This window comes from Bombyx mori, chromosome 20 (genome assembly GCF_030269925.1).
Source record: "Bombyx mori chromosome 20, ASM3026992v2".
Lineage (NCBI taxonomy): Eukaryota > Metazoa > Arthropoda > Insecta > Lepidoptera > Bombycidae > Bombyx > Bombyx mori.
In genome coordinates, this window is record NC_085126.1 from 2,805,698 (window position 1) to 2,820,438 (window position 14,741).

General features: G+C 39.0%; 1 protein-coding gene across 1 annotated transcript; it reads right to left on the bottom strand.

The window, feature by feature from the left end:
- Nucleotides 1-827: 827 nt before the first annotated feature.
- Nucleotides 828-12,596, bottom strand: LOC101745118 (tRNA (cytosine(34)-C(5))-methyltransferase). Its single transcript, XM_004922474.4, has 13 exons — nucleotides 12,201-12,596; nucleotides 12,041-12,133; nucleotides 11,399-11,613; nucleotides 10,838-11,015; nucleotides 10,671-10,755; nucleotides 10,154-10,293; nucleotides 9,618-9,751; nucleotides 8,772-8,959; nucleotides 6,772-6,916; nucleotides 5,563-5,985; nucleotides 3,802-3,968; nucleotides 3,030-3,185; nucleotides 828-1,032 (listed from the first exon to the last, which is right to left on the bottom strand). The coding sequence occupies exons 1-13, from the start codon at nucleotides 12,261-12,263 to the stop codon at nucleotides 875-877; spliced, it is 2,145 nt and encodes a 714-aa protein (XP_004922531.1). The 5' UTR covers nucleotides 12,264-12,596; the 3' UTR covers nucleotides 828-874.
- Nucleotides 12,597-14,741: the final 2,145 nt, after the last annotated feature.

The following is a 14,741-nucleotide window of genomic DNA, read 5'->3' on the forward strand; positions in this document are numbered from 1 at the left end:
AAATCTACAGTGGCTTTTACGGATGTTCCGTTATAACTACTGAACCATGCATCCGATTGACTTGAAACTTGGTATCCGTGTAGAAAATATACGTAATTAATGGATAGGCTAATATTTATATGAGTGTTGGACTCCCTAATAATAATGACAATAGATAATAATGTTAATTTTAAATGCACAGCGAAGTGGGCGAAGTGGGCGAGTATGGCTAGTAACTAATAATTTTATCCGTTTGTTTTTAAATGGCATTGACGTAAGCTAACTTGTGATGGTCAACGTTAGCCCACGTGCTCAGGACAAAATTGAACACCATAGAGTATACAGCGTCAATATCTTATTGACTGACTCTTTTTTTTATTTTTTATTGCCCTTGTAGGCAGACGAGCATACGGCCCACCTGATGGTGAGTGGTTACCGTCGCCCATGGACTTCAGCAATGCCAGGGGCAGAGCCGAGCCGCTGCCTACCGTTTAATACTCTCCACAAGCCTCGTTTGAAGAAGGACTTGTCATAGCGCTCGGGAAACACCGTGGAGGGGAACTCATTCCATAGCCGGATGGTACGTGGCAAAAAAGACCTCTGGAAACGCACTGTGGATGACCGCAGTGGCTCCAGGTAGTATGGATGAACTCTACTCCGGTGGCGGGCGGTGCGATGGTAAAAACGAGATGCCGGTATCATCTCGAACAATTCCTCAGTGTCAATTCCTGTGGTCCAGTAGTTAACGGCTCTGAGCGTTGCACGAAGAGTTGTGGGTTCGATTGCTTGTTGGCTAAAGATGGCGATAAAAAAGATGACGGAACTTAAGTTAAAGAAATAAATCACTATACATTTTCAACATATATTCGTCAAATAAAATACAACATAAAATTATTTATATTTCACTACACCCTGTAGTTGTCGTCTCTGTGTTTTTCTGTTCCTCGATAGTTTCCACTTCTTCCTCTAGATTCTCATTGAGGATTACATCAGTTTCTGTAGTTTCTGAAGTTTGGGCATCAGCGTTTTCAACCACTTTGAATTTGTTTACGTCTACAAAAAAAACAACAAAAATATGTGTTCTTATTTTAGAAAATATATACCATTTTAAGATACTAATAATAATATTCAGTGTGTATATTTCTTATTATTGATTTCTGATTATTTGAAAACGTCATCGCTTTTCAAGGCGTTGAGTAGTAGTAGTTTTATTTTTCCAAATGGAAAGGCAAAGGTATCATACCATACAGCCTAATCTTTTATAAATTTTTTTTATGAAATATGATATTATAGAAATGAAATGAAGTTGATTAATATGAAATATGACATGAAATTATATGAAATGAGATGATATTATATGGGGTATTTTTATGAAAAATGATAATATGGAGTGAAATGAAATGAGATAAGATGAGATGATATGGTATGAAATATAATCTCAGTAAAATGGTGGTCATTTACTGAGACTTTTTCAGTGGACTTTTTGGAGTACCCCGAGAAGTTACGTCCAGCGGCTTTGTTTCATTTTCACACATTTGTGCACTTTCACAGATATTAAACAGTTAATAAACCACCGTTATTACATATTTAAACCTGAAGAAACACTAAATAGATAAAATAAAACAAGTCACACAACTTCACTCCTCGTTCCCGCCAAAAAGTCCTAATAAAACTGGCACATGAGCCGTACATATAGTATATAAAAATACAGGTTAAAGTGTCTGTTTCAATAAAGCCAATCACGACGATATTTTGAAGGTAATGGAACGGTAGGCAGCGGCTTGGGTCTGCCCTTGGCATTGCTGAAGTGCATGGGCGACGGTAACCATTCACCATCGAGGGCCTTATGCTGCTACAGGGGCAATAAAATAAACAAGTGTGGCACTCAGAGGCTGCCGCGGTAAAGCTATTGCATAGCTTTTTTATCAACTTATGTAATTATAATTAGACAATAATAATTTAATATTAAAACAAGCCATATTTATAAACTAAGACCATGCTATATTTATAAACATTAACAGAAGAAAAACATTAACTGTCTCCTTCACACTCATGAGCTAGACCGCGCGAGAGAGAGATGGGAAGACTTTTCATGATACGCATGCAGTGCGACGTCACGCCGCGCGCTTATTCACAAACGTGTTGAACGCGAGCGACATGGTAGGCGGAGTGGGGGTGTTAGGTTTTATTTTCGTCACGGAATTTCTTAATTCGGTCGCCGCGCTCAAAGCCCGCTATAAAAGCTATGCGATAGCTTAAAAAAAGGAAGTTGTTTTGAAGATATTGCTTTTTTCTCCTACCTACGCCGAAAGTTCGGTTTTCCTCCCGCTGTACAGGGAAGAAAGTGTAACTTTTCCTCCCTGAGTACTGACAAGTGCGCATGCGCGTTAGTGTCTACGTCTGCTCTCGCGCACCTAAAATTCTCCGCCATTGTTGTGCTCGGGTAATTTGCACTATTGTGTTTAGTGTTTTTACAGTGTCGAACTTTCGGCCTGGTAGGAGAAAAAATAGTATGTGTACCGCGGGAAAAAGGTAGGATATCTCATCCCGCGTGTTTGCCACTTGGCAATTTTACACGCGGAAGAAAATGTCCTACTTTCTTCCCTTGGTGCTCAATGTGGTGGGACCTCTTGTGAGTCCGCGCGGGTAGGTACCTCCGCCCTGCCTATTTCTGCCGTGAAGCAGTAATGCATTTCGGTTTGAAGGGTGAGGCAGCCGTTGTAACTATACCTGAGACCTTAGAACTTATGTCTCAAGGTGGGTGGCGCATTTACGTTGTAGATGTTTGTGGGCTCCAGTAACCACTTAACACCAGGTGGGCTGTGAGCTCGTGCACCCATCTAAGCAATAAAAAATTAATAAAAAAGTGTGAATGTGTTGAACGCGAGCTACATGGGAGGCGGAGTGGGGGTGTTAGGTTTTATTTTCGTTACAGAATTTCTTGATTCGGTCGCCGCGATGAAAGTTACGCAATAGCTTAAAAAAGGAAGTTTTTTTGAAGATATTGCTTTTTTTTCTTGTAATCAGCCAGCGTATCTCATCTCATTTACCGTATTTACTGATATCGGCTCCTAGTATCCGGAGGTAGTGCACGGCGTCCGGCGCGGCGGTGTAGGCGCGCAGCGAGTGCACGCCGCGCCATCCCACCAGAGTCAGTTCCAGCTTCGATTCCCGATCGCGGTACTCCAGCACGCAGCTGCCTGTGGCTGGGAATATTAATTTTTTTTTTATTGCTTATGTCTATCTGGTGTTATGTGGTTACAGGAGCCCATAGACATCTACAAGAGATATTGATATTGAGATATGAGGTCTCAGTTTTTACAGTACAACGACTGCCTCACCCTTTTTTTTTGTGAACAATAAAAATTACTCTCTCTCTCTTTCTCTAAAAATTAATGTCCAATGTTGAATTTGAACGCTGGTCTATTCGTGTGAGTTGATGCCAATGCACCGGGCGTCTTACCTACCAGATGGTTAAAGGTTGCTTAGTTGGATGGACGGGCTTACGGCCCCAAAGTTGGAGCCCATAGACATCTATAACGTAAATGCCGCCACTCATCTTAAGACATGAGTTTTCAGTCTCAGTTTTAACAGTACAACGGCTGCCCCACTCTTCAAACCGAAACGCATTACTGCTTCACGGCAGAAATAGGCAGAGCGGTGGACCCTACCCGTGCGGACTCACAAGACGTCCTACCACCAGTGAATACATGATTATCGAAAATCTCATTTAATATGGCTGTTTGTGGCTGTATGATTAAACTCCTTTGAGCAAATGAAATTTGAGAGTTTCGATATTGGCCGATGAATTGATGAGCTCACCTAAATCTTTGACCAGGTTCTGCGTGTGCTCCGAGAAGAGTTTGATATCGGGCGGGTTGCTGGGGTTGTCGCACTGCAGGACAAGTATCAAGTCGTCTTTGAGTATCTCTATTCTTCGTTTAGGTCCGATGTACTGCGCTATGCTCAGGAGACCTTCCTGGGACAATCTAAAAATAAATAAAAAATTAAGCAGTCTCTTAAAATTGACAGTCGTCGTGGCCTAAAGGATAAGACGTCCGGTGCATTCGTATGTAGCGATGCACCGGTGTTCGAATCTCAGGCGGGTACCAATTTTTCTAATGAAATACGTACTCAACAAATGTTCACGATTTACTTCCACGGTGAAGGAATAGCATCGTGTAATAAAAATCAAACCCGCAAAATTATAATTTGCGCAATTACTGGTGGTAGGACCTCTTGTGAGTCCGAGCGGGTGGGTACCACCACCCTGCCTATTTCTGCCGTGAAGCAGTAATGCGTTTCGGTTTGAAGGGTGGCACAGCAGTTGTAACTATACTTGAGACCTTAGAACTTATATCTCAAGGTGGGTGGCGCATTTACGTTGTGGATGTCTATGGGCTCCAGTAACCACTTAACACCAGGTGGGCTGTGAGTTCGTCCACTCATCTAAGTAATAAAAAAAAATTATAATGGATGTGATGGCGTTCCGCAAATTGGACATGATGGGGCGATTCGTTGTGGTATCTGTAGAATATCTGTGTAAGTAGGTACCCAGGTCTTTGATAGGTATAACGAAAAATAGACTACATTAATAACAGAAAATGACACGGCTATAGTATGTACATTGCAAAATCGATCAAAGAAGGGAATAATCCGTACATATTCCGCCGAATAACAAAAACTTTATCTAGGGAAATGTACATAGACTATAGAAGCGTCGATATTCGTAGTTCGATACATAAACCATATGATAAGAATGGTTTCCCTTCGAAAAATGGGATAGTCGTTATATAGTATATTTGAGGCTCAACCTCATGTCTCAAGGTGGGTCATTTGAAACCAATGTTTATTATTAAACAAGTCTAGCAACATTTTTTTTATTGCCCTTGTAGGCAGACGAGCATACGGCCCATATGATGGTGAGGGGTTACCGTCGCCCATGGACTTCAGCAATACCAGGGGCAGAGTCAAGCCGCTGCCTACCGCAATTAGCACTGTACTAAGCGTCTAGATTGTTTAACTTTGCCTTCCTTTGTTTTTGATGTATGTTTTAGTCTATTAGAAATATATTCATTCTTGGTAACTTCGGATTCGTCTTTCCCAGAGTCTACTAGATATTTCGGCGCCTTAGTAAGAAGATTGAAGATAGATATTGATATAGTTACTTCAGTGCGTCGCGTAGGGCACCGGTGACCTACACAGCAGTTAATGTGTTAAGGTATTCCTGCAGATCCCTGAGAGGCAGTCTTTTTTTTATCTAAGCTCATGATCTGACCATATCAGCGTCACCGGGAGAGTAGGTGAGCTCACGGGGCTCAAACCTGACGTTATTGCTAACACGAACCCTACCACCGGATCGGAGACGCGACCCACTGAGAAACTCAGTGGGCTGTGTCTGAGGGTTAATTTACAGAAAACAATGACCGGGAGGCAGTCTTGTGTTCCGCTTTGAAGCACTGCACAGGTTTGTACAGCTGATACTCATTACAATCAACATTTTCAGCTCATCTTTGATGATGACGGTATTTCCGTTGCTGTCCACGGGCCTCAATGTGCCGCGCGCAAGTTGAGAGTACTGACCTGAACGGACACGTCATATTCTTGTTGTCACACCTTACGAAGGTCTTCACGCCGGTGTTGATGATCTTTATATTCCGTTCGTTCCTCTGCACCACGTCCTTCACCACCGGCGACACGAGGTATATATTTTTCTTCTTGCCGACGTGACATCTGGTCAACAGGCATTTAGGATCGAAGTCGTCTTTGAGGTCGTAGTACGATTTGATTGATGGGAAAACGTCTTCATCATTCCCGAAGAACACGAAAGGGTCCTCCCGGTAGCCGCCCATCCTCCTGCGTTTCTGTGGCGGAGCACTCTTGACCTCCTGCGGCTGCTCTAACTGCGGATCAGCGTCCTCCTTCTCCCAGGGCAGGCTGGCGGTCTTCTCTAGAACAGCCACGAAAAATCCGCCGGTGTCCTGCTGGTGGGGCAGGATCCTTATGCTGGAAGACAGAAGCGATATACATGGGGTAGATTGAGCGATATACATGGGGTAGATTGCAGGACGAATTTACCATCAACAGAGTATGATTTCGGATTCACTTTTCAAAGTAAATGATTGACCGATTTCAAATAGAAAATGAGGGTGTTCTATTTTCATATTTTTTTAGGTATATCTAATGTCTTATTTTTGGAGTCAATATTGCATAAAAATATTGTCTATTTTTAATAAAACTAGGCAGGTTTATTGACCAGATGTGACCAAGTTCAGCATGAAGATGCTTACACAGCAACAACATTTTATATTGATCAACAAAAAATTCAATTTTTTTTTTTCAGATTTTTTAGTTAGTTTAACTAATGTTGGTTTTGGAGACAGTTTTAATATTTTGATTAAACCATTTATTTTATATACAAATACCTATTACAACTTATACAATATTATGGCATAGCTTGTCAGTAATAAACATTACATATCGACGCTTGAAAGGCAAACGTGACTAAGCGACAATTCGTGAACTTTACAATAACTAAAGTTGAAATACCTGAAAAAATAACTTTTTTAACGAATCTAGCTGTAGGATTGAAATGATTTTAATAGATCTAGAATAATTTTTTTTGTTCATCGAATATGAATATTGCCTATCATTTATATGCCATTATTAATTATTATTAATTTATATTATTAATTAATATTAAAGCCGTTATTGTTGCTTAGTCGCGTTTGCCTTTCAAGCGTCGATATATTCAATGATTGCACAAGAAAAGAATCAAATAACTTCACATACCAATTTTCTAATTGGTACTTCTCTATTTCTTCAGCGGTGGGCGGGAACATCTGAGGTCTGACCACGGTCTGCCACTTCTCTGGTACGTCCTCGTATTTGTCGTAGAACACCATGTCCTTGGAGGCTGGGCGCCAGTGGGTCATGCCTAGGAGCGACATCAACATATAAATCTTTAAGGGAGAAGGGAGAACAAAATTCGGATCTAAACTTCATTATATAAACTACCGGCCACACGTTGCTGTGGCTAAGGTTTTTGTTTCTAAATAACACGTGGCCGGCTGTTCTTATACCAAAAATTAACAAAGTAAGAACAATTGGATTTCACTGCATTGCGTTTACTACGAAATAAATTTCACTTATAGTTTAGCCTCAGCAACACGTGGTGTTTATGCCATTAAATTGTAGCTTATGTGAAACGTTGGTATTTTTAACACAGCGCCATCTATGAGATATTAATGCCAGACAGTATTACAATTGTCTGTAAAAACTGATTTAAGGCGCCATCTGTTTTAGATTTATGAAACTTCAATTAACAATCTATACTAATATTATAAATAGGAAAGATTTGTTTGTTTGTTTGTATTGAATAGGCTCCGACACTACTGAACCGATTTGAAAAAATCTTTCACTGTTTGAAAGCTACATCATTCCCAAGTTACATCTATACTAATATTATAAAGAGGAAAGATTTGGTGTTTGTATTGAATAGGCTCCGAAACTACTGAACCGATTTGAAAAAATCTTTCACTGTTTGAAAGCTACACTATTCCCAAGTGACATAGGCTATAATCGTTTTTGAAAAAAATTAGGGATCCTTACTAAAGCTCCAATAATGTAACCCAAGGTGTAAAAATATTACCTAAAATATTTTTTACATCGCGTGCCCTGCGAAAACTATTGATGATAGAATAAAATAATGTACAACGACTTTGTAGAACACATTATTATTTACAAAAAGTGTCGCGATAGCATATGTCTTACTATTATAGTTATGCCGCAATAAGTGTTCTTATATTTTTTTAAATAAAACGTTAAATATCGTTGAAATTTTTGTTAAAGACCCGAGCGGAGCCAGTGCGTGCCGCTGGTAATCAATATAAGAAATCATTTCATTGTTCATTAATAAATATTGCGACCATTAATTGAAATAAAAACCATCCTATGGCCTAAGTTGGAACAAAACACATATTTAAAAAAAAAGAAGTTAAAATCGGTTAAGTAGTTTAGGTGTCCATTGCGGACAAACAAGTACGTAATTTATATATATTAATTAAGATAACTATTTCTTTTCTATGAATTATAAAAATGTCATTAAATAATAAGTCTCCATTAAAATATTAAATAAAACTCTATTAAATTATTAGATAAATTTTAATTATCGTTTTTTTTTTTTTGTTCTCTCTGCTTCGAATTAAACGGCCTTTATATTGTTAATGTCACGCTTTTAGGGCTGTATGTATCGCCTATGTCTACAATTTTCCACAGCTATACAACTGGAACATTCGCGAGTCGTATTTGATATGATATCCGCTATTTGACGAGAGATGGCGTTACTCGTACCGGCGTAACAATACGAATAGAAGTCGTCGTGGCCTAAAGGATAAGACGTCCGGTGCATTCCTGTTGAGCGATGCACCGGTGTTCGAATCTCAGGCGGGTACCAATTTTTCTAATGAAATACGTACTCAGCAATTGTTCTTGATTCGACTTCCACGGTGAAAGTATAACATCGTGTAATAAAAATCAAACCCGCAAATTTTAATTTGCGCAATTACTGGTGGTAGGACCTCTTGTGAGTCCGCACGGGTAGGTACCACCGCGCCTATTTCTGCCGTGAAGCAGTAATGCGTTTCGGTTTGAAGGGCGGGATAGCCGTTGTAACTATATTGAGACCTTAAAACTTCTATGGGCTGCAGTAACCATTTAACGCCAGGTGGGCTCGTCCACCCATGTAAACAATAAAGAAGAAATAGAAAAAAAAATAGTTGAGAGCAGCTGACCTTTCGCGAACTCGAGTCCGGGCAGCATGTGCGTGACGTCACACAGGTGCACGGCGCCCCCGGCCTCCCGCAGCAGCCTCAGCAGCACGGCCTCGTTCTCCAGGGGGTTGAAGGAGCACGTGGAGTACACCAGCCGGCCCCCCGCCGCGAGCAGCGTGCAGCCGCGTCGCAGTATGCGGTACTGCACGCTGAGGTAGGTATCGTATTAATAAGCATCATTAGATAGGAAAATCCTATGTTAGTTTAATGGACAATTTACATGTCTGTGCTTATTTTTTTATTTTTATATTTATAGCTTAGATGGGTGGACGAGCTCACAGCCCACCTGGTGTTAAGTGGTTACTGGAGCCCATAGGCATCTACAACGTAAACACACCTTGAGATATAAGTTCTAAAGTCTCATGTATAGTTACAACGGTTGCCCCGCCCTTCAAAACGAAACGCATTACTGCTTCACGGCAAAAATAGACAGGGTGGTGGTACCTAACCGTTCGGACTCACAAGAGGTCCTACCACCTGTAAAATGATTAAAGTTGAGTAACTTATGAAGAACTTATGAACTTATGAGTTCACGCACACACACAGCCCACAAATATTTATATTGGATTTTTTTGCTTAATTGTATTTTTACTATATATTATGTAATAACTACTTATTTATTTATAACTTTATATACTAGATAGTATAAAGGCGATATTAATGCCATAGGCATTCTCTGACAGTCTACCTTAGGGGGGTAGTAGTTGTGTGGTGTTAATCCATAATTGGCTTATTTTAGGGGTGTTCAATTAATTGCAACCTTTTAAAATTACATGAGCATTTGGTTAGATGTATAAATAAACGGACCCGTGTAAATTATTGCCGTTGCCCGTGGACCACTTGAGCCAAATATCCGGGTTCTTGCGTAGTGTCGCGTCGCCGGAGCACGGTACGTCGCACAATATCCGGTCGAACTTCAAGGGCTTTGTTTTGCTTGGATCCTAAAAATGAAAATACATTTTTATAAAAAAAAAATTGTCTTTTGTCTGGTTCTATCTATCTCTTTGTGTTTTATAGATTTATGAACCATTTATAAGATTCGTGTTATAAGGGTTATTGATTTTTTTAAAGTTATTGTTACGGTAACGTTAACTTACCGAAAGATGGTACTACAGTCGTTTCAATAAAAGTATGTTTTATTTAACAGCCATAGATACTATTGTCATAGTTATCATCATCATGTTGGACCACTACTGGATCAGTCCACTCACCGCCATGTCTCGAGGCAAATATTTCTGACCAGTGTTGCCAATGAGAACATGCAGCAGTGAAAAGCCATAATTCCAATCAACTCAATCTTACTCATCAAGATAAGTGATTGTTTAAGAACGGAGATTGCATACCTGTTCATCGGTTACTTCAATGGAAGGCATGAAAGCAGAGTCGTGGTTCGTGATCACTATGCAGGGTGAGTTGAGGCGCTTGGCCTGATGTACCAACATGTAGCATCGGCTGTTGTCTACGTCGTTTGCCATCACAAAACCTGAAGAATAATTAATGTATCAATGGACGAAATGAGGCACGTAGAAAGCCTGTCGCATTAAACGACTCTCCTACTCTCTTACACCCCACGTTCGATCTCTGCCCAGAGTCAGAACCCGGTCAGAGTAAGGGGGATTCGTGGGCAACACTACATCCAGACTTGAGGCAGATAAAAACAGCTTATCATGATTCTATGGCGGTCTCGATTTAGTTTTCATTTGTAACTAGAGTGAGGTCTTATTGAAACTGAGTGACAGTCAGGTTTTTCACATGCAATTCACAGGTGAGATGCTCTGGGTGAATATATATTTATATAAAATAGCAGACAGTTCAATGTAATTGAGTACAAGACAGTTATGGAAAATATTTTAAACAAACCTGTAGGCATTTTATCTTCATCTGCATGTAGGAATTCTATGAGTTGTGCGGTCTTAGACCCCGGGGCAGCACACATGTCAAGCACCTGCATACAAAAAGTATAGTTTGGTAAACATTTCAAAAGAAATCAATAAATTTACTTATGCACTTTCTATAACCTTCCATACCTTATGGTGAGGTTTCACATCTAATACTACGGGAGGTATCATCGACACCTGTTCTTGTCTCGAGACTCCTCCTGCTGCCGTCTCTGCTACAAGAAAGTTATGAAGCCGATACAATGCCTCGTTACGCCTGATATCCATACGGGTGAGCCGTAATTGCCATGCAAAACCTCCAGGGTACCTAAATAATATAAAATTTATTCCATCAATTGATTTAAAAAAGTACCAAGGCAAAAAACTGTCATATCAAATAGTTTTGTTTTCATTTTAATATCAAATTTAATACAAAAATGAATAATTAATTTACCGAAGAAAATTATAATTTGTGTAATTACACAAATAGTAATTACTAGTAGTGGGTAGTGCCACCACTCTGCTTTTCTTTGCCTTGAAGCAGTAATGCATTTCTTTGTGACTTTCAACTCAAGTCTCAAGACGAATTGTGGCATTTATGTTGTTGATGTCCATAGGCTCTGGATATGTTCAGGTAGGCCATGGGCTGCTCTATTTGAATAATAAAAATAAAAATATATTTCTGAACTGATTATTACAAATAAAACATACCAAGGCAAATTAACTGGCTTAATTTCTTCCTCTTCATCTTTTCCATCAATTTTCAATTTTATATTCAGAAGCTGTGAGAAGTAATCACTGTTCACAATCTTCATTAGAGCGTCAGCTTCGCCCTTAGATCCTGTGATACGGAATGCCGTAGGTAGATTCTCTTTGAGAGTTTGCATGAAGACCGGCCACTGCTCTTCTGGGCAGATCTTTTGCATCTTAACATAAATTGTAAATTTTATTATGTAAAAGGGCCAATGAAAACACCATTTCACTCCTATGTTCCAAACGATTTCCCTTTTTATTTATTTCATGTAGTTTAGTAGTAACCATTTATCTGCTTGGATGTAAGCCCTTTTCGGACAGTGTGAATTTAAATAAAATTTAATTTATTTATTTGTTACATTTCATGTGAAATTCACAATGGCGGACTTAATGCCTAAGGCATTCTCTACCAGTTAACCAAAGGTAGTGCAGAGTAAATAGTGGTAGGTGCAATGAATCAATCAATTTAGTAGCAGTTAAAAAAATTTGGAACGAAATTAGTTAAAAAAAAGAGAAGCAGTAGAGGGTTCAATCAGTATTTTCCGGTGACTAGTCTTTTAGATCATCGTGATTTAATGTAATTATGACTGAGATATTCACCTTATAGTATTCTTCGAATGCGGCATTTTCTCGAACAATATCTTCATAAGCCTTTCGATTATCCCCGTTCGGTTTCTCTTGTGGATTTTTCTCCTAAAACGTGAATAAACTGAAACATCAAACACATCTCATAGGTTATCCCATAGTTTTGTTTATTTACTTGCTCCTTGCGGTCACGTTTCCTTTGCGCGAATTTGTTGACGTTCCGATTTTTTCTACCCATCTTAATTGAGAACTAGGAATATTTGTGATAGGATTCTCAAAACTAGTTTAATTCAGCAAAAACGAAGTATTAGGTATCTATTTAAACAACTAAATTCTCAATAATATTTTATCAACACATTTTCAGTTTGACATTGACATTTGACAAAGTGATTCAGTATAGCGATGAGTAATTCGAATAATTTATTTTGAATAACTCGAATAAGACTATTGACTCGTTCATTCGAATCGCTCTTGACCGAAACCGAACTATTTCGTTAACTCGTGTCATACTCGTAGGCAGGTATGTACACGTAGCGCGGGAGGCCACGGTGGTGCGGTGCGTCGCTCAGTCGACTCGGCTTGATTCGACATTCTTTATTTCGCTCTCGCTCTAATACGGAGTCGAAGAATCGTATGAATGAATTCTACAAGTGAGAAAATATGAAAATACACAGTATATTCTAAGAATCACGAGTTGGTTGGATACAATTTGATTCGTTTAACGTACTTACTAGTCTATCACATTTGCAATTCGCCCATCATTTGTGCCATCGGAAGGGCTTTTTTCCAAGGCTGGAATCCTTTCCAATCAAAAACGATGTAACAGAGCATCACAAAGAAGGTAGATCATCGGAGTTCGAATCTCGCAGGCGGGTACCAATTTTTCTAATGAAATATGTAAATATGTACTTAACAAATGTTTACGATTGACACGGTGAAGGAATAACATCGTGTAATAAAAATCAAACCCGCAAAATTATAATTTGCGTAATCACTGGTGGTAGGACATCTTGTGAGTCTGCGCAGATAGGTACCACCGTCCTGCTTATTTCTGCCGTGAAGCAGTAATGCGTTTCGGTTTGAAGGGTGGACAGCCGTTGTAACTATACTTAAGATTTTAAAACTTCTATCTCAAGGTGGGTGGCGCATTTACGTTGTAGATGTCTATGGGCTCCAGTAACCACTTAACACCAGGTGGGCTGTGAGCTCGTCCACCAATCTAAGCAATAAAAAAAGATTTCGTTCCTAAATTCATATTGTGCAAGAAACGGCTATAATATTACGGTTTTACATAACAATAAAACCGATATTATGTGCCGAGAAGGAAAACATACAGCATTGTATTATGAAGAAGCAGTGTGTACTTAGCTTAGATTCCTTGTCTATGTCCAACCATAGACAGTCAATTTAGTTCCATCTTTAGCCGCTAGGTGCTGCCAGCAAGTATAAAGGGAGCGCCGCCATCTTTGATCTTCATAGTCTTCACCAGGAAGAACTTCCTGCAATGCTGTATGTTTTCCTTCTCGGCACATAATATCGGTTTTATTGTTATGTAAAACCGTAATATTGATGTGCCTTTGGAAAACATACAGCATTGTATTATGAAGACGTGTTTGTTATCTGCTGGTGAAATTATTAAGCACAACGCTATGATGAAATAGGTAAAGCCATAATAAAATTATGAAGCGCAATGATAATGTTCATAATTTATATAATTATTAAATCGAAAAACAGTTGTTAACTTCCATGTTAATTCAATAATTAAAAAATATTTATAAGTTTGTAATAAACATTTTATCTTGTATATACAAGAAAATGTATAAATTGTATAAATGATGTATATACATCATGTAGAAGTAAATGTGTTGAAAAAAAGAATCGTGAGGATCTTTACGAAGCTCTATTATTCGGCAATAATTATTGTAAACGTTTGGATGATTTGCAATTGCCTCTAGAAAGTATTTCGTCCATTGGTTCATTATCAATCCATCTCAGAGGCTACTGCTGATCTACAACTTCTTAGAGATGCGTTGATGCCATTACCTCGTAAGGTTGAACGAAGACCAGTTTCCAATTACAGTACGGGATGCCGCTTTTGTGACAACACACATAGTTAGAAAAAAGTCCTTACGAATCTTACCGGGCATTTCTTTAGTTTCATGTTTAGAAAGCACTTATGCAGATTATTGACGAAAATGGATTTCAATTTTAGACCCAAAGACTGGTATCAGAAAGATGTTTTTCTCTGTTATCAAAGAAACTGTCTTTAGAAATGTTGAGCAAAGTAAGGTCATTAACTCTGCGTCCAGTAGCCAGCAACATGGTTGTTGGTGTCCTTCAAGCTACATTGAGGCGTGATCTGGTGGCTGGGTTTGAAGAAAACCAATTTAGAACTATTCTCGGATCTCATGTGAATGGGACTACACTTAGTAAAATTGTAATAAGTAGTTGAATTTTGTTTAGCTATTCCGATGGCTTTTTTAAAATAGCAATTTTTATTAGAGAGCTTGAGAATGTTTGCTGTCCTACATGTATTTCGCCCACAGAAAGTCGACAGCGCTGCTTTATGATGCAGAAGGATTGTTTTATAGGCAAAATTTTCTTTTTGGAAAAGAAGGCAACATCTGCAGACTTAGGATCAATTTTAAAACTGTAGCACCATATGCACCATCTTCTAGTTGCTGGTAAGTATGCTGACAAAGTGGATTGACACCAG

Excerpts from the sequence above, each read along its gene's own strand:
- LOC101745118 (XM_004922474.4), bottom strand. The coding sequence starts at position 12,263 with ATGGGTAGAAAAAATCGGAACGTCAACAAATTCGCGCAAAGGAAACGT. Across the intron at positions 10,756-10,837 it reads ATGTGAAACCTCACCATAAG|GTGCTTGACATGTGTGCTGC; the intron begins GTATGGAAGGTT and ends TTTTGTATGCAG. Across the intron at positions 9,752-10,153 it reads TTGAAGTAACCGATGAACAG|GATCCAAGCAAAACAAAGCC; the intron begins GTATGCAATCTC and ends TTTCATTTTTAG.